Source organism: Heteronotia binoei, chromosome 3 (assembly GCF_032191835.1).
Source record: "Heteronotia binoei isolate CCM8104 ecotype False Entrance Well chromosome 3, APGP_CSIRO_Hbin_v1, whole genome shotgun sequence".
Lineage (NCBI taxonomy): Eukaryota > Metazoa > Chordata > Lepidosauria > Squamata > Gekkonidae > Heteronotia > Heteronotia binoei.
This window is the reverse complement of record NC_083225.1, coordinates 85,641,070-85,661,621: the sequence shown is the minus strand read 5'-3', so window position 1 is coordinate 85,661,621 and position 20,552 is coordinate 85,641,070. Positions and strand designations below refer to the sequence as shown.

The following is a 20,552-nucleotide window of genomic DNA, read 5'->3' as shown; positions in this document are numbered from 1 at the left end:
AAGTGCTGAGGTCCCCATTCTAATTACTCTACTCCAGCAGCTTTTAGTGAAAATTAAAGATATCAGATGGTCTATTCACGGATGCAATGGTGTACCCAGGGGATGCAGTCCTGGATTTCCCAGATCCTGGTCTGACAGTTGGCCACTTCACCACGCTGGGTGTCATGATGGAACAGCATGCTGGAATTTGAAGTTTTTTACTGGCAGGATTATATATACAAAATTAAAAGAAAATTTGCACTGTCTGAGTTTCTTTTCTGGACATTATTATTATTTGTTTCATCTCATAATTACTACTGAAAATAATTTTGATGTATTGAGGAGGGGCTCTGACCTGGAGGGCCCCAGCCTAGCCAGATCTCATCAGATCTCAGAAGCTAAGAGGGGCCAACTATCTACCCCATGAGCCAAATAGGCTAGGTACACCACTTCAAGGATCTTTAGTATTTTGTCCAGTTGCCTCATTACTTAAACAAAATAACTGTGGGTTATATCCTATACATGCACAGACACACCCTTGGAATGGAACTTTTCCTCCTCCCCTTTCCAGCTCCAGTCTGTTGTGTTCTCTGAAAATCTGTTTCTGTGTGTCAGATCAGGAACAAAACAGGAAGGGAAATCAGCTAAAGAGTCATGCAAGCAGAAAAAAAACAATAGTATCCAACCCTACATATTAGGATTTTTTTCCTCACCTACCAGCTTCATATTTTTAAGAACAGTTGCCAACTTACAAATGGTGACTTCAACTCTCCTGCCATTACAACTGATTTCTAGGTAACAGAGATAAATTCACCTGGAAAAAAGGCTAGTTTGGAAGGTGAACTTTATGGCATTACACCCCTGAACCCTGACCTTCTCAGGCTCCACCCCCAAAATCCTTCCCAACCCAGAGCTGGCAACTCTATTTTCAGTCTTTTTTATAATCATGAGACAAGAACCTTACATCTTGTTTAAGCAATAGCTGAGAACACTCTGTAGCACCAGAAAATTCAACAATATATCTCAGTTAGGAAGCATGCAAGAGTTAAACACTTTAGTCAAAGTTAAACACTTTAAATTGCAACAGCAGTTCTTAACTGCAGTTCCTCCTGATATCTTTCTTAAAATGGATTAATTTTTTACAGATTGTTGAGAACACTTTTAAATGAGACTACAACAAAGAGAAGAGACTGTAAAAATCCTTGACACAGAGAAACTTCAACTGTAATAATGTTAGGGTTTTCTCATTTTATCTTGTTGCTCACAGCATACTAGTAGGAAATTAGCTGGTTCTCTCTGGAACTTTAAGGAATGGTTCAGAAATTAATTTATGGCACTCAGCTAAAATCTTTCTTATATATACAATCCTTTAGACTTGGTATCAATAACACCTACTATGAAATTTTCAGAAAATAGTCATGAAAATATTCTCAGCTCTGACAAATCACCACATACAAAAGGAAAAAACTGATAGTGTCCAAAACAGAGAGGAAGGAAAACTATTTTAACTCTTATTTTGAAAAACAATTTTAATCTCTTGACTAGGGTTGACAAGTCCAATTCAAGAAATATCTGGGGATTTTGGGGGTGGAGCCAGGAGACTTTGGGGGTGGAGCCAGGAGACATTAGGGGTGGAGCCAAGATCAAGGCTGTGACAAGCATAATTGAACTCCAAAGGGAGTTCTGGCCATCACATTTAAAGGGACAGCACACCTTTTCAATTCCTTCCTTCCATAGGAAATAATGAAGGATAGGGGTACCTTCTTTTGGGGCTCATAGAATTGGACCCCCTGGTCCAATCTTTTTGAAACTTGGGGGGGTATTTTGGGGAGAGGTACTAGATGCTATAATAAAAATTTGGTGCCTCTACCCCCAAAAAACAGCCCCCCCAGAGCCCCAGATACCCACAGATCAATTCTCTATGATTTTCTATGGGAATAAATCTCCCTAGGGAATAATAGAGTTCCCAGTAGACATTTCCCTCCCCTCCCCCCGCTTTCTGATGACCCTGAAGCGGGGGGAGGGTCTCCAAACCGGGGGATCCCCTGCCCCCACCTGGGGATTGGCAACCCTACTCTTGAAAATATCTAACCTAGTTTACCAAAATGAAAAAGGGAATTCAGTGTGAAACAAGCATCTGTCCCAGTTCTCACCTTCAGGATTTCATTGAACTCTGGATTGATGCTATTACTTTTGATTTTTGTCTTCCTTTTACTTTGGCGAGACTTGTCCGGTAGGAGGTATGCTTTGACATAGCTGCAGAATGAACAGTAAATCTTTAACACAACCCAAGTGTTACACTTAAGGAGATTGGCTGTAATTCTGAGAGAACTTCAGGCCTTGCCCAGAAGTTGGCACCCCTACTGGGCTGCACCACTACAGACTCTACGTGGCGACCTGAAAGACCAAATGCTTGTATATACAAAACAGTCACTGCAAAGAAAAAAAGCTATGTTTCAAGGGAGAAAGTTTCAGCTTGGTTTCCTCCCCATATTATATTTGTGCAAAATGTTTCTGCTCAGAGCAGGATTTAATCTATGGTTGACATAAATTGGCTCAATGAGAACAAGACTTCTATTTAATCTTATATTCCATGAATACTGTAACTGTCATTGTCCTTTTTTGCTGAATAATTAATAAATAAATAAATAATAAATCTGATACATTACCAAAACCTATAGTGTTAATTAATAACGTGCAAAGTTAAAATGCCCTTGTTTTTTATATTTGGACCTAACTTCTAGCAATTCTTTTAACAGAGAAGCTTCACATGCTAAAATAGTTTTGTGAAAGTAACTTTATGTGATGCAAGAGGAAGTAACCACATGCTGAAAAATGCTACTTTTCTTGCATTTTTTCATGACATAGTAGCTTAGCTTATAATATTGCATGTGGAATTCTTTCATAAGTCATATTAGTTCTGTGAATGTTGAGGGGGAAAGCTCACCTCACAATGAACTGTGTTTCAAAACTGATTTTGTGACAAATTTATGGTATTTCAAAGTTCCTAATCTGAAGTTAGATTCCTATATTGAGTTTGAAAAATATAAGGCCCTGAAAATAGTCAGCATTATAGCATACGTGCAGTGTCAAGAGTTAATAAAAACACCCCTCATTAGGATGCAAGCCATATCATTACTTCAGGAATTCCATATCATATAGTCTCACAAGCAAAGTGAATGGCAAGATGAAAAATAACCTAAAAGAAAATCCTCTTTGCTTACGGATCTGTTCTTTGCTTCTTTTCATCTGCAATGGCCAAGTTTTTGCATTTTTTTACTACGATGTTAAGGGCTCCTGTTTTGTAGCTGTAGCTGATTTGGAGACATATTTCACCACTGATCCTCACATTTCCATAGTCCCCAGTTTCGCTGTAAACACTCATCATACTATTAATACTAGCCTAAAAAGAGAAAAAAGAAGGGAAAGATGCAATTCATCAAGCTTTCTATTTATTTACATTATTTGTAGCCATTTTACTTACTAAGACAAGGTGGAAAACAGTGACTTTTACATTTTAAAAAAGTTATATCTTCTTATAAGATTAAATTACATAATATACAACTAAAACGGTAAAAATGATATATGATCACAGTGCATTTTAGTATGCACTATCATTTTCATTAGGATTATTGAGAAAATAAACCTTCACTAATGTTACACAGCAAGTAGTAAGTAATACAGTATGAATTTCCAGACTAATATAATCACTGGTCTCTCCAGTTGAGAATTGTGCTTCAGGGTTAGCTCAAGATGTTTACCAGTTTCTCCCTGAAGTGTGAGTTCAGATAGGAAAAATCAACACAGGCTGTGATCACACACAGTAAATAACGCACTTTCAATCCACTTTCCAACTTGATTTTGCCAGTTCACACAGTAAAGTCCGATTGGAAAGTGCACAGAAAGTGGATTGAAAGTGCATTATTCAGTATGTGTGATTGAAGCCACAGTGTTTTTAAAAATGGTTCATGGACACCTGAGGTTCCATAGGCTCAAGGTTCTTTGTAAGAACAGGGGATGAACCCTGGTTAAAATAAAGACAAAATCCTCCATTATTCTTGGAATGGGGTAGGGGCACTGCCTTGGAAAAAGGACAGAATCCGCCTTCTCCTCTTCCAAAAGTCGGGGGCTCACAGAGCTACCAGCTGCAGTTATCTAGCCTCAGAGTACTAACCAGAAACACACTGACTGACTGTTGGGAACACTTCAAGCCTAGGAATTCTAATCAGTTAAGTGGCACCAAGGAGGCACAGTTATAATGCAATCATAATAGTTACTTCCAGTATAAAACTGAACTGGCAATCACTCTATTTTTCAGTGCAACATACAGTGCATTCAACTGAATATGGAAACCTTAAGCATGAGGCTGCTCTTTATACACACACACACCCACACACACACACACACATCTTAAAGTTACTCCAAGTGTCTTCCCACTCCCATTCAACTGGCTTCTAGCTTGAAGTTATGAACCAATAAGGAAGTATCTTGCTATCTGCAGGATAAAGTCTTTTTCTTATTGAAGTCAGATTGATCAGGACATGGGTCTTTTGAGCTGTCTCCCTCTGGATGGACTCAGCTACCCTTTGAGACCTGATCTTGAATGCAGGCCATGTACAGACAACACAAACATTTTATTTACATTTTTAAAGCATAGCTGACAGTTTTCATTGTATTGTTTTAAGGATGTAAGAATATAGAAACCTCCATATGACACGTGCAGCTTCCCACAAGCACTTTGAAAGGGGACTGTGCTGAGGGTGCCAGCAAGGGATTACAGGACTCAGAGAGCCATCAAATTTTAAAATAAAAATGCTGATCCTCAGGTTGCTAAAGTTTGAGAATTGTTGTACTAACATATTTGAGTAAATCACTACAAAAAGCGACAGTTCTAATTTGAAAGTGCTGGGTTAGCTGTTACTTCCTACGAATTGTATCATGTCCAGGGCTACGGGCAGCTCTATAGGGAGTGATCAGCAAACACTGAATCAGCCTTCAAAGAATACTCATTTCCAAGGGCTCTAGAACTAGAATTTCTTTTTGAATAATACCAGAGCAGATCAGGTGGCTGAAAGCCAGCTTTCTCCCATTTGCACATTTTAATGCACCTGTTATGTGCTCCCTTAGTTATGAGCAATACTTAAAAACCCCCAGAGAAATCTCCCCTTTTAAAGGTAACTATTGATGCCCTGTGTATACTATTTCCTCCCAAAATCCTGGTCTGTGTTATTTTTTCCTCCTTAGAAAATAAGCTATACATCTGTGAGTGTAACTTATTTTAGACCAGCTTTTACATTACATAAAATCTGCACTAGGAAATACACTGTAAATTTATATTCCATTATAATGTCTGGTATTCACAGGTCACTCTGAAATTTAAAAACAATTATTTTGCTCTCTTTTGCTTTCTTTTACATGTATGAATAGTTCATGAATCTGATGCTCTTCAAACATTGAAGGTGCTTTAAGTTCAGTGCCATACCACTGCCATATGCTTTTTGAACCATCTCACAGTAAGGACTGGATAATCCCATGATTTTAGTGGCAAATACTGATTTCAAGAACAATGTTTAAAAACAAACTACACACACACACAGAACGGAAAAAGCAGCATGAAAGATCAAAAAAGGGAAGCCCCCAAATGTGTCAGAACACAAAGAGAACTTACAGTATCACCATCTGCTTCTGGAACATTTAAGTAGCTCCATTTCCTGTCAGAACTTGAAGAATTCTTTAAGCAGAGAAAGGGAAGGAGGAATGGAAAGAAAGGCATTGTCACTGCCAGAAAAATTTAGAAATGTGAGGGGAAACCTTAGTAAAGAAAACAGATAAAGAAACATGCAAAGATAGGAATAATATGGTAACAAACCATGTGTACAGAACTGGTCAATGGCACATCAGCAAGCAGGTATTTTTCACCTATATAAATACATTTGATATTAAGTTTGAAAGCAGTCTGTATTTTCCACTTGCAGACCTAGTGAAGCACTTGGATGAGGATGACTGCTAATGAGGGAGATAACTGTGGCGCTAAGTTACTAACAGGTCACAATTAATGAAAACTTCCCCAAAACTGTTTCTGCTACTGAGCTTTTGTTATTTGCCAATTTTAATCAGCATAATATGCTAACCAAGTGAGGTAATCATTCTAGCTTTATTAGGTTTGATATATGCATTCATCTGTTCGGACATTTATCTTAAAAATAAGTGCATTTTTTATGTCTCCCTTTTTTAGCCATAGCCAGGAAAACACCCACCTAGTTATGACTTTCTCTTCACAGTGGATGAAATCCCAGATTTACATTTTAGGAAGGATAAACGTAGTTGGGCCAAAGCCAGGATGTGTCAAAACAAGCTTTCTGAAAGATGCCCTGAAGATATCAGAAAGCCATTGTAGAAGATCTCTTCTGCTCATCAAAAGACAGACCTCCCACAGGGTGAAGAAGATTCAAAGCAATCTAAAGGAAACCACACAGTAGGCTACAATTTCTTAGCAATGATCATGTGAAATGGACCGGCCACAACCCACCTCCTCCCCGGGGGTCTTCCCACTGATGCCATCACCACCTTCTTCTCATGATGCTATCAGGCCCTGGCCCCTCCCAGGTCTGGGTTGTCAGTTGTTCTGCTGGCAGGCCTTCCCTTTCCTCTAGAACAGTGGCTCCCACCTTTTTGGCACCAGGGATCAGTTTAATGGAAGACAATTTTTCACGGATGTGGGGGGCGGCGCTGGGGTTTTTGCTGCCCCAGACTGCTCCCCCACCCATGCCTAGTCCCTTATGGGGGTCTTTAATTGGGGCAGCTTTGGAGCAAGGCAGCACTGCCTCTTTCCTCCGCCTGGGTCCCAGATGATCGGGGGTGGTGTGGCACCTCTGCCTCGTTCTGTGGCTTGGTTGCTAGCATGCCCCAGATGGTACTGGTCCATGGCCTGGTGGTTGGGGACCCCTACTTTAGAAGGACTCAGCTGTCTCCTCCTTGACTTTGTCCTTTGCCCTCCTTTTTATCCCTCTCCCATTATAAGACCTGGCTCCCTGGCCAGCCCACCCCTTCCTTCTATCCGGCCCCACTCCCACATTTAGCTTTGGATGCCTGGCAAGGTTCATGAGTGGTACTGGGCACTGACAGAACTTTGGTAGAGGCAGTATGTGGGAGAACCTGGCTGCATGCTCCATACTCCTGGGGAATCCACTTAGCATGCTATCCTTCCTCCTGTGACATCCTCAGGAGGTAGACTTCCTCCTTTGCCATTCTCAAGGCCCCAGCTGCATCCATGGCTTTCACACTCCCTTCAGATGTGGGGCTGGTCCTGGCCAGGTAGGCTGCCATGGCCCTGACCCCAGCTTTTGCCACACTCTCACTCTTCTCCTGCACTGTGCAGGAGCTTGTAAGGGTTTGGATGTAGCTTTGGGCAGCACCATCATCAGCAAGATAGGTTGTTTGTCAGAAGGGAGGGGGAGCAGCATCTGTTGGGAGACATCAGGGGTTGTGGCCACCCTAAGTATGAACATGACAAAGAATTGCATCCTCCCTGACTAATGTTGGAAATTTTCTAGCTGCATCAAATCCAGATGTTGTCCTATAGGTCTGGACCTGAGTGACACAGCCAGGCTGAATCAAAGATCGGGTACATACTGCCCTTACTGCTTTCAGATGGCAGTAGTGATATTTTGACAAGATACGTCACTTCAAAAAAATTCAAGTTTCTAAACTGAAAAATATCCTGCAGGATCAAATACTAGGTTTTGAGTACTACCACACTCTTTCTAGTGTTGGCAGAAAACTATTTTAAAATTATCCTTCAATATTATTTACTTGCAAACTTTCATTATAGTCTAAAAGATTCAGTGTGGAGGCTTAGAACATTATTTAATTATTCACATCCTTTTTTTAATAATCACATAAGCCCTTTAGTCAATTAGCACTCATTCTGTGTTATTGTTCTGTGCACACAAAATGTACAAAGTCATTAGCAGAAGCATCTTTAAAGTCCAAATTTTCCGTCAGCAAAACAAATACTAAGGAAATAAAATCAGAGATGCTAGGGTTACCTGCAGGGGTCAAAGTAAGCTGGTACTGGCCAGTACAGAATTCTGATGGTGGTAAAGAAACAATATTTTCCCGCCATCATTGCATCCATACAGTGTAGACATGCAGAACTCTTACTGGTGGTCAGGGGCCTGAGCTATAGGAGAAGGTGGATGGCTCTGAAGCCCGCTATGAGCATTTGATTGCATATTTAAAATCTTTCGCACCCATTTGGACTTGGACATTAGCAGTGACAGAACTGGATGGTTCTAGGGTGCTGATTTGTGCAGCTGCATGGGATATTTATTTTAGTTTGCTCAATCTAAGAATGTGGATAGGATTCTTGGAAGTTTGAGACCAACCACCTGCTAGTATTACCCTTTCTGCTCCTATTTACTTAAGTCTGCTGGGAGGGGTGTGTGGACTTGGTCTGGGAAACCAGTAAATGGTCAACCCTACCTTGAAGCAGACCGTTCACTTGGAAAGAAACCTACTCAGGATCCAGGAGATATAACTAATTAGCATCCAATCTCAAATGTACCATTCCTGAGCAAGGTGACTGAACAAGTGACTGGGCACCTTCAGGGATTCCTGTATAAAGTGGATTGTTTGGATCCATTCTAATCTGGTTTCAGGTCTGGTTATGGCACTAAAATGTCCTTTGTCACCCTGGTGCATGACCTATACTGTGAGATGGACTTTTTTGATACCATAGAACATGGTATATTTCTTGACCACCTTTTAGGTTTGGGACTAAGAGCCAGTGGTTTTTGGTCCTATTTTGAAGGCAGGTTTTGAAGTGTGATGTTGGAGGATTACTGCTCTGACCCTTGGCTTCTGGCCTTCAGGGTCTTGCAATGTTCCATTTTGTTTCCCCATGCTTTTTAATTTCTATGTGAAGCCACTGGGAAAACATATAGATTAGCCTACTGCAATGTGCTCTATGCGGAGCTGCCCTCAAAGCCTTTATAGAAGTTACAGTTGATACAGAATGTTGTGGCTAGAACAGTGACTGGAGTGAGTCATAGGGACTATACTAGTTTTGTTCAATCTATACTAGTTCTCAGTTTGCTTCCATACCCTATATCACTTGGGACCAACATCATCATCATCATCATCATCATCATCATCATCATCTTTGATTTATATTCCGCCCTCCCTGCCAGAGCAGGCTCAGGGTGGCTCACATGGCATAACATAATATACTACATTTCAACAGTTAAAACAAGGTGTTTACAAAACATATTGCAATCCTATATACATATTATTATCCTACATTAAAACCATCTAATTAAAACCATCAATTAATTTAGTGCTAAAACCTCGGTGTTATTTATCTTACAGTTTTTTCGTGGTGACGGTATTTCTTCTACAGTAAATTCCATATTAGGCAAAAGCCAGCTGGAAGAAGGTAGTCTTGCAGGCCTTGCAGAACAAGGTCTGCATCTCCTCCGGTAGTTGGTTCCACCAGTGGGGAGCTATAACCGAGAAGGCCCTTTCCTTGGTGACTTTCAGTTTGGCCTCCCTCGGCCCGGGGACTACCAAAAGATTTTGAGAACCAGATCACAGTACCCTCTGGGGAACATATGGGGAGAGACGGTCCCTAAGGTAGGCAGGTCCTCGGCTATATAGGACTTTAAAGGTGATAACCAGCACCTTGTAACAAATCCAGTACACTATTGGCAGCCAGTGCAGTTCCTGCAGCCTTCGCTGTATGTGCTCCCACCTAGGGAGCCCCAATGGCAGCCTGGCTGCCACGTTCTGCACTAGCTGCAGTTTCTGGGTTTGGCACAGGAGCAGCCCCATGTAGAGGGCATTGCAGTAGTCCAACCTCGAGGTGACCGTCGCATGGATCACTGTTGCCAGGTCATCGTGCTCCAGGAAGGGGGCCAACTGCCTTGCCCGCCTAAGATAAAAAAAGGTGGATTTAGCAGTGGCTGCTATCTGGGCCTCCATTGACAAGGCAGGCTCCAGCAGCACCCCCAAGCTCCTGACCTTGTGCGCCATTTTAAATGTTGCACCGTCAAAGGCTGGTAGGGGGATTTCCCTTCCCAGACCGCCACGGCTCAGGCAAAGGACCTCTGTCTTTGCTGAATTCAACTTCAATCTACTCAGCCTGAGTCATCCTGCCACAGCTTGCAATGCCAGGTCCAAATTTTCTGGGACGCAGTCAGGCCGTCTGTCCATCAGTAGATAGAGTTTGGTGTCATCAGCATACTGGCGACAACCCAACCTATACCTCCAGGCAAACTGGGCAAGGAGGTGCATGTAGATGTTGAATAACATCGGGGAGAGCACCGCCCCCTGTGGCACCCCACAATTAAGTGGGTGCCTCTGGGACAGTTCACCCCCAATCGCCCTTTGTCCCCGACCATCAAGGAAAGAGGAAAGCCATTGCAAGGCCAACCCCTGAATCCCTGCGTCAGCGAGGCGGCTGGTCAGTAGCTGATGGTCGACTGTATCGAACACAACCGATAGGTCTAAAAGCATCAGCACCGCCGAGCCGCCTCGATCCAGATGCTACTGGAGGTCATCCACGTGACCAGCACTGTCTCCATCCCATGACCTGGGTGAAAGCCAGACTGGTGGGGATCTAAGTTGGAAGCATCATCCAGAAAACTCTGTAACTGTAACACTACTGCCCTCTCAATGATTTTACCCAAAAAGGGTAAATTTGAGACCGGCCGGTAATGTGCCAATTCGGCCGGATTTGATGTAGCCTTTTTCAGGAGAGGGAGGACCACAGCCTCTTTAAAAGGCGTTGGAAAGAGCCCTTCCAAGAGGGATCTATTTATGATGTCCCGTATAAGACATCTAAGCTCCCTCTGGCAATCTTAATTTAGCCAGGAGAGGCATGGGTCCAGATCACAAGTTGTTGGGCGTACAGTGGAGAGAATTCTGTCAACTTCCTCCAAGTTGAGCATGTCGAAGCGATCCAGGACTAATCCAGAAGACAGGCACAGGGCCTCGAGTTCACATACTGTATCCAATGTGGCAGGAAGGTCGTGGCGGAGTGACAAGATCTTATCTGCAAAGAATTTTGCAAAAGCTTCACAGCCTATCTCAAATGCAGCATTTGGCCTGCCTTGCAGTAGTGTTATAAGATTCCGAATTGTCCTAAACAATTGTGCTGGGCACAAGTTTGCAGACGCAATCTTGGCCGCAAAGTAAGTCTTCTTTGTGGCTTTGACTGCCATATAATAGGGCCTCATAAACTCTCTATAAGATGTTCTAGTCACTTCGTCTCGAGTACGCCACCATCACCTCTCTAACCGTCTGAGCCCTCGTTTCAGCTGCTGCAACTCCGGGGTATACCACAGAGCCAGCTTAACACGAGGGTGCAGAGGGTGCCGAGGTACGATCTCATCAATGGCTCTGGAGAGCCGGCCCTGTCAAGACTCAACCAAGTCATCAAGAGAATCGCCAGGGGGGCAGGGATCCCGTAGAGCCATTTGGAACCGCTCAGGGTCCATCAGACTTCGTGGGCGAGCCAAAATAGGCTCACTGCCCAAACAGGCTTGGGGTGGGACATCCATATGAGCCTTAAGGGCACAGTGGTCCGACCATGGCACTGCCTCAGCAGTAATCGTCCACCAAAACCCCAGCCACAAAGACCAAATCCAACATGTGCCCTGCCTGGTGAGTGGGCGATGTAACAAATTGGGAGAGCCCAAGTGTCGCCATGGATGACACTAGGTCCATCGCCTGACTGGAAGCCACGTTGTCAGCATGGACACTGAAGTCACCCAGGATCACAAGCCTTAGGTACTCCAATGCCCAGCCTGTTACAGCCTCCATCAGGGATGGTAAGGCGCTGACTGGTGCGTTGGGTGGACGGTACACCAGTGATATCGCCAACCCCTCCCCAACATCCCACACCAGACTAGAACATTCAATACCACTGATCTCTGGGGCTGGGAGAGCTCGAAAGGAGCAAGCCTCTCGTATGGATAGAGCCACCCCTCCCCCCGCTAGTCCATGATTGGTGAAAGGCTGAACATCCCGGGGGAGCCGTTTGGGAGAGGGCTACAGTCTCTCCCTCTCGCACTCAGGTCTCAGCCACACAAGCCAGGTCCATGTCCTGCTCGAGCAGAAACTCTCGGAGGACTGAGGTCTTATTATTTATGGACCTGGAATTGCATAAGACCAATGACGGAGGTGAGTAATTCAGCCTGACCTCACTACTTGTCACCATCATGATGGGACACAGACTGGAAGGTGGCTGAGACTAATCCAGAAGACAGGCACAGGGCCTCGAGTTCACATACTGTATCCAATGTGGCAGGAAGGTCGTGGCGCACCAGTCAGCGCCTTACCTTGTCTCAGCCTCCTTCCCTTATATTGATGTCTGTTCCCACCGTCATACCTTTCCCTCCCCAGGAGTACTGGGGACCACCTACTCCCATGTGATTCTAGCTGCCCACTGCAGTCACCTTCCGGGGCCCTTATATAGGCAGGCCTTGGATTCAGTGGGAATTCACAGGAGCGCAGCTCCTGAACCTTTCTGACAGTTCCACCTCCTCCTTCCCACCTTGTCCATTGAATAGTAGATGCAGCTGCATAACAATCCCTGGATGAGCTCCACCACCTTTTTTTGTACAAACGACCCCTGTATATAAGTATCTTCGCTGTCTAGACTAGCTAGGTGACAACCTGAAAAAAGGCCTTCCCAGTCATGGTGTTGAAACTTTGGAACTCTCTCCCAAGGAGATTCATTTGTATTCCACTACTGTTGTCTTCCACCAGCAGGTGAAGTCTTTTGTTTTGTTTGACATTCTTGACTAACTCTTATTAGCCCTGCTCCCTGCTTGTGTTTCTGTGTTCATGTGTTTTATTGTTTTAAATGTTTTACATATACAGTATTTATATGTTAAACACTGTTTTAATGATTGAAATGTTGGCCTCCTTGGGGACCCTGAACTAGGCAGAATGTTGGCATAGAAATGTTTTAAAGAAAAATAAAATAAATACCAGTAAGAAAGTGGCTGAAGCCTTGAGGCCCCCTAGAGAGGCAGTGATAGTATGCAATTTAAATTACTTTCACTGCCAGCCTTGGAGATACAAGCAATTGTCTCAGGTCACTTCCACATGGGTTGTCCTGGCTTAGGTGCTGTTGGGATTTTTTGTTCATTCTTCCCCAAAGTATCATGATGCTCTTTTGCACCTTCCAGATTTTCCCCATCTTTCCCAAATCTGCTTTGCAGCAATGTTTTGTGAAAGATCACACAAAGAAGGGATTGTGCTCACATGGACAGCATGCCTAGATCTCCATCCCACATCAGCACCATTTTCCCAGCCCTAGTTCCCTGCAAGCAGCCATCTATCCTCCACCCTCACTGGATGGCTTTAAAAAACCCCCTGCAAATTGATACAATTACTACATTTGGAATGCATTACAACACTATAATAATGTATGTGTCAGGTTCTGTGAATTCCTAGCTTTCATTGTTACTGTTGTCCTTCCCCTCACTAGAGTGCCCATAGCTTCGAGCAAGGAATGGCAAGGAGGACATTTGCAAGGCAGAAGGAAGCCTCTACCAATGCAAGCTGACTGCCCATACTCCAATTAGCTGTAGGGCAGTTGAAGGATGGTCTCCACTGCTCTCCAGCTGACTGCCCCAGTTGCTGCCGTTATCACCACAACTCCAGGGACAGCAGAGAGGCCAGCAGCAGCTGGGCCCTGGGCTTCTGATGCGGGCACCCTGTTTTGAATAGTTTAAGGAGGAAAGTGTCATTTCGCTGCAGAAAATGGCCACTTAGTGCAACAAATGTAAACCACTTCATAAATAGCAGTACAGATGGAAGTTGAAAAATCAGTCAGTAGAGGAACACAGCAGAATAAAATGTACAAACAGACAGGAATGCAAACTAGATATGATATGTTAATGGCCACATATCTTTAGGAAAGAAATGGTATATTAATAACTAAATAAGTAACAAGCACACTGGAAGGAATGGAAGCCTTACCACTGACAGTCCACTGGCTAAATTTGTCCGTCCCTTTGCATAGCCAGAGGCCACAATGTCATCAATATCTTCTTCCTCATTTAGGTAATCCTAATGGGCAAGGTGGAAATAAAATTAAATTCACATCAGTTTAGAGGATCACATGAGCTGTTCCAGAATGATCAGTTCCTATAGTTGGTATGTGAGGGGTGCTACTCTCCTCATGATTCACATATCTAAGAGAAACAGTGCACAAGCAGCATTTGTCTTGTCTCTGCTCCTTGACCTTCTTCATTGAACAATACGTTTGCACGACAAACATAAAGAATTTTTAATCTTCCACTGAGTGGCACATCTAAGCTCACCCTTACAAACTGCATCCTTAAAAGATGTAGGCATGCACACTTCGTCAAAGAAATTATATATCACTAAATGTCCTCAGCTAATGGTTACTCTCTCCATTAGCTTCATGTTCTTTGATCGTGGTTGCTACACCAACCAAAACTTCTCCATGTCATTTCAAAGAACTTTTACTTAATATTTCTGTCCCTCCTAATTCTCAGTTCTCACATTCAACTAAGAGTAAACAACTTACATAGTTATATGGACCTCAACTAGAACAAAGTGTGCGTCTGTGTAAAGTGCTGTCAAGTCACAGCCAATTTACAGCTTCCCATAGGACTTTCAAGGCAAGTGAGAAGCAGAGGTGATTTGCCATTGCCTTCCTCTAGAATAAAGTGGAATGCCCCAAAACATCACCTAGCTCCATTACAGCCCGCAACTGATGAGGCAGCTATAGGCATGCTGATTCTCAACTGTCCTCTCAGCTGAGAGGAGAAGTTCTGATCCCTCCAAATAAAGGGATATTCCTCTGCTTCATCCTAGGAGCCTGCATTTCAGTTGTAAGCCTGTGTGATGCAACATAAAAACTTTCCCTTTTCATTCCTGGAGCTTCCAACTGAAATTGAAGCTTCTGAGATACATCAAAGAAGTGCATGGGGGAGGGGGGAGTTGGAATACTGACTCTCATCTGGATAAAGACAGCACAACCAAAGTTACAGAGACCAAATAACTAAGAATGTATTGCAACAAAATCATACAAATATGTTCAATAGAAGACTAAATAACAATATAACAATTTCTCAAAAGTTTCACAGTTCCATCAAAGGAGTCCCAATGAACAGGGGCTCGACTTGATTATTCCTGCTTTGAATCCTCTTCTAGCATAGATTGCTCCAACTACATATCTCAACCGAAGGCAAAAGCTCAGAAAAAATAAAGTGTTTCTGATGCATCAATAAGTTGCAAAAAGTTGCAAAACCCACAAGATTCTTTTTCAGTGTGTCCAAAGACTGCACATAGAATTCCCAGTGGACAAATGGGACAGAAAGTCTTCAGAAAGATTTCAAAATGGCACTAAACTCCAAAAGGCTCAAGGCCTCTCATCTGGAAGCAAGAAATTTCTGGATGGGAAAGAATGCCACTGAGCGCCACAAAACACAGCCACAGTTGTATACTGTGCACCCATGACCTACTTTAGCAGTTCTCTCTGATGCTTGAGCACCCGCCAGTTCAGTTCACTTCCCATTTGCCAGTGGTGAGCTATTAAATCAATGTTTGTGACCTATTTGTGTGTATTCTCAGGAACAGGCTACTTAAGCTGACAACTTCCAGTTAAAGAGGGATCAGCTGGGAATCTGTTTCTGATCTTCTGCTGTGAAAATTGTGCTCTACACACAGCAAAGATTTGTTGGGGAATGAAGAGCTCCTGGAAATTTTGCTGCGTTCCAGACTCCCAGACATGCTGAGAAGCAGCAAACTGGGAGGGAGGAAATGATCAGTACCCCAGATTATTACTCCCCACCACAAGCTGTTGGCTTGGGCTGCATTAGGTTTCTCGTATCCGTTTTGCAATGGAGGGTTCAGCATGTCCCCACCCAGCTTGGAGGGAAGGAAGAGAAATGAGCTCCTTCTCCTCTCTCTTTTGCATCTTTTGTATCTATTTTGCAATAAGAAGATTCCTGTAATTGGGATCAACTTCAAAGAGTTGCTCTCCTTGCCAGAAAAATCAGCTTTTGTTTTAATCAAAGACACCTGGATAATTAGTTACAAGAACTGAGAAGCAGTGTCTCTGGTAAATGCCCCCCCCCCCCCTAAGGTTAAGGATTTCTTCTTCTGGGTTGCTAGCAATATACTGTATATACATATCCTTTTTGATCCACTTATCCACAGAGCTTACATGTTAGCCTGTTTTAATGTATTATCTTTGGCAATACTTTATGGGAGGTTTAAAGATTCCATATGTGCAAAGGATATGTGGCTGTAGTAGGAATGAAGTAGAAAGCACTGAACATGTTTTCCTACACTGTACCTACTATTCTGACATTTGTGCTATGTGTTTAGATAGGTTGTTACTGGATTTAATAGGCTGATCAGATGAGAATAAGTCCCTTTATTTTCTTTCTACACAAAGCGCTGTAACTATTGAAACAGTATCTGGCTTCTATTTTTGTATCTGGCAAAAGGAGAGAGATGTATTCGGATTCTATTTCTCCCATTTTGCTTCCCTTAATCTGTTATGTCAGTAAAGGTTGTGATGATGATGATGATGCATCTATTTTGCCGAGGGGGTGGAATCAGAACCCAACTCCCAGCTGATCTCCCAGTCAACTGTGAGTCTGCTTCTAAGCAAACTCATTGGGCAGCTGTTTGAGTTGCTCAATGCAACTGGAACATATCTCTGATTGGCTCACATTCTGAGTGTTGAATAAGATATGTACAAGTGCCAAACAGTTTTGTTAAGACATTCACAGCATCCCTATGGTCTCAGTCCTTATTTTCCAATTTATTATCCTGCTGCCACAGCTTTACAGACTTTATTGATTGAGAAACAAATAAATTGTCATATTCAGTTCCAAGCAAATTTCTATTAACTCTTATGAAGGAAAACAAATATTAAGAATGCCCTCTTCACTTTATGGACTGGTGTGGTTATAACTCACCAGTTCCTGGTCTAATGCTCCAGGTACAGATTTACTTCTTAAGCTTAAAGTATCCTCATTGCTTTCTGAAAAGGATCCACTGAGATCTCTCTCTGATCTGCTGCGATCTGCAAAACAGAAGGGAGGAAAAAAGTGTTTGAAATCTATACAACACATTCTATTCCAATATTACACTTATTTCAGACCTTTGTAATTGGTTGCACATAGCCTAACTCCAGCTGTATCTCACCACAACTTTCAACTCCCTCTCCTCAATGCTAAAAAAAGAAAGGGAAAGACCAAAATATTGAGGCAAGAGGAAGAATTTTATTGGTGGATTTTTACTTGGAATGCAGAAAAAAGAAAATAATTTAAACTAGATCCTCTAACATTTCTTAAAACTTATAAAACTTAAAACAGGAGAGCAAGTTTGGTGTAGTGGTTAAGTGTGCGGTCTCTTATCTGGGAGAACCGGGTTTGATTCCCCACTCCTCCACTTGCACCTGCTGGCATGGCCTTGGGTCCGCCATAGCTCTGGCAGAGGTTGTCCTTGAAAGGGCAGCTGCTGTGAGAGCCCTCTCCAGCCCCACCCACCTCACAGGGTGTCTGTTGTGGGGGAGGAAGGTAAAGGAGATTGTGAGCCACTCTGAGACTCTTCGGAGTGGAGGGCGGGATATAAATCCAATATCTTCTTCTTCAATCTTCTTATATCATCATTAAAATAAAAAGGCTGTAAAATAGTCAATTTTTGCAGCTTTTACTTATAGGCATAAATTAACCATATAATTTGATGCTAAACTAACCTAATCGTGGTACTGAAGCAATGGCATACTGGCAAAAGGTACAGTTTGCAGATGATAAAAAGCAGGGGTCGTTTTGTAGAAAAATAGGTGGTGGAGCTCATCCAAGGATTGTTATGCAGCTGCACCTACTATTCAATGGACAAGGAGGTAGAACTCTCAGAAAGGTTCAGGAGCTGTGCTCCTCTAAGATTCCACTGAATCTGAGGCCTGCTAAAAAAGTACTTTGTAAATTCACCTTTTTAAGGAAAAAAAATTGACAATGACAAGCTTGTTAATCACTGTGAAACACTAGCTTCTAAGAAACCAAGAAAAAACATAATTCCACAAAATTAAAAATAGGGAAAACAAGATGGCTGGGGAGAGTGGTCACTAGGATGAATGCACATTCTTCTGTTTATAAAAGAGCTTACCAGATGATAAGGAAGTCTTAGACACTGCTATAGAGGGAGTTCCAGAGGCTCTCCTATGATGTCTTTTGGCTAAATCTGCAGGTACACTTTCTGTTACAGGCATAGCTATGCCATTTTCAAATCCAAAGTCCTGCCCAAGGAGAATAGAAATATGTAATAATAATAATAATAATAAATTTTATTTATATCCCGCCCTCCCCACCTCGGCAGGCTCAGGGCGGCTAACAACATTTTATAAAAACATACAGTAGTTAAAAGCCTTTAGATTTAACAATATAAAACAGTAAACACTAAACTTAACAACATTAAAACCAGTCCAATGAGTACAATGAGTATGTATTTCATTTACCACATGATTAAAGTATCAATATGCAAAAGCTACATTATTTAGTTTTATTAAAGCTCTGTTACAATAGCTCTGTTTATTGGCAATGCCATGCTCAATTTTATGCTAATAATGCAAACTTCTCCCACCTTCCATCTGTTTGTTTCCTCTATATCTGTAAGGAACCTTAGCTTATCACTCGATAATTTTGGTTTTAAAAACTTGTTTTGTCTGAGCCAGCATTCCCCCATATACAAATAACTCCTATACCCCAGAAACAGAAATACATCCTGCAATGAAATGGCAAAAAAGAAACTTAAGAATAATACTTTGAAGCAGACATAATATCAGTAATTGCTGTATCAAATCTAAGCAGAGTTAAATAAGAGCATCTGTGGGATGTCTGAAGGGTTTGAGTACAGAAAAAAATGCCACCTGCAAAATTTGTTTTTTCAATGTGCCTGATTTTCCTAGAGCCTTTATTATCTCAGTTAACAAGTAAGTACATCAATTCACAACAACACCCTTCCTGAAAATCAGAATCAAAATTAGGTTTAATGACTGACAAGCTGGGTCTCAGTAATGTCCTATGAAAGCCAGCTGCGGATTTTGAGAGAAACTGGACAAGATGTGCTCTAGTGGGCTGCCCCCTCCTATATGAATCTATGCATGCATACCTTACAGCAAGCAAAAGTAGAGCATGGCCCCTGCTAGCTCACCACAGAGCTTAGAGGAGAATGTGTGAGTCATGATATTTAGCTGCTGGGAGGCAGTAAAGCATTAATCTTTCACACTCCCCTAAGTCCCACCAGTGCTGGCTTGGCTACAAGGAGCACAAAAGACCCATACTCTGCTGCCTTTCCAGGAGATGTTCCCAAAGGAAATGGGAGATTGTCTCAGAGGCTCTGTGATATCTTCCCATTTCTTGCTGGGAGCAAGAATCCAATAAAGGGTCTTCTGTTGAGCTGCATACCTAAGTAGCTGCTTAACTATACTGATCTTTGATGGCAATGATGTTTCCTAATCATCAAGTATGGGATAAGGCAGTGGATCAGGGCCCACAAGTAGGTTGTGAAGCTTCTGCAAGTGAGTCACAGACCAGCCTTCCCTAATGGCTGCCCCTGCCCCTTCCATTGTTCTCTTTTGTATCTTGGAAACCAAGATCTGACTCTGGAAACAGCATCTTCTATGTCATACATTAGCTGGTATTCTTTCTTCACTGTTATATACGTGTTGATCAAGTAAAATATGTCTTGATGGTCACTAGAGTGAGTGAAAACCTTAGGGAGGATTTGAGGGAATAATGGAGATGGAGAGGGTGGTAAAAGGCTGTAATATAATCTCCATATGAACAGGCTGAATATGTTGGTAGTAGGCCTCTTATTCAGAATAATCTCCAAAATTTATAATAAATACTTAAGCCTACAGTAGAATGTATTTTGATCTATTAGGTAAGGCTGAGCCAATTACCCTTTACAAATACTATTTTTCTTGTGATAAGTGAGAACAGAGACCTACTTTACTGTTCTTAAATGAATGAAAGAAAAATGGTTTCCAATGTTATTAAATGGTGGTGTGGGTAAAGTGCAAGTAACTCATATTTTGGCTTTGTAATTTTTTTTTGTACTCTCTGGTGGAACTGGTATATCTTACCTCACAGCAAGCTCATGGCAGAACAGCTAAAAATCAGCATGGGCTGACTAAAATCACAACTATGATTCAATTTTAAAAAGTTTTATTAGTTTCAGAAAAAGAAAGGGTAAGGGATAGGGGGAGTAGAGAGCACAATACATTTTAAACTTCTTCTGCATCAAAATACTTTCGAAGAATACAAGCTTACATCTACAATACTTTCTTTACATAAATTGTCCCATATTATTATCTCTATGCTAAATATCATCAACATTTTAAAATTTTACACTGTAAATCTTTTGGTTATCTATTAGTTTTGACAATTCCCGTAAAGGCAATTTTGTAATATAAAATACAGGAAAAAAGAGAAATAAGTTCACACCAGAGAATCTTAAGAGTCTTGAGTGTCTAACCAGGCATAAAATTTCATCCTTAGATCTTCCAGCCAACA

At 42.1% G+C, this 20,552-nt stretch overlaps 1 protein-coding gene across 1 annotated transcript in view; it reads right to left on the bottom strand.

Annotated features, from left to right (window-relative positions):
* SYTL5 (synaptotagmin like 5) overlaps positions 1-20,552 on the bottom strand; it is a 178,374-nt gene that overhangs the window by 18,145 nt on the left and 139,677 nt on the right. Inside the window, exons 8-12 of the mRNA XM_060234113.1 lie at positions 18,145-18,274; positions 16,953-17,059; positions 13,972-14,061; positions 3,204-3,382; positions 2,133-2,235 (exon numbers count right to left, since the gene is read on the bottom strand). Coding sequence (XP_060090096.1) covers positions 2,133-2,235; positions 3,204-3,382; positions 13,972-14,061; positions 16,953-17,059; positions 18,145-18,274 — 609 coding nt within the window. The remainder of the gene's footprint in view (positions 1-2,132; positions 2,236-3,203; positions 3,383-13,971; positions 14,062-16,952; positions 17,060-18,144; positions 18,275-20,552) is intronic.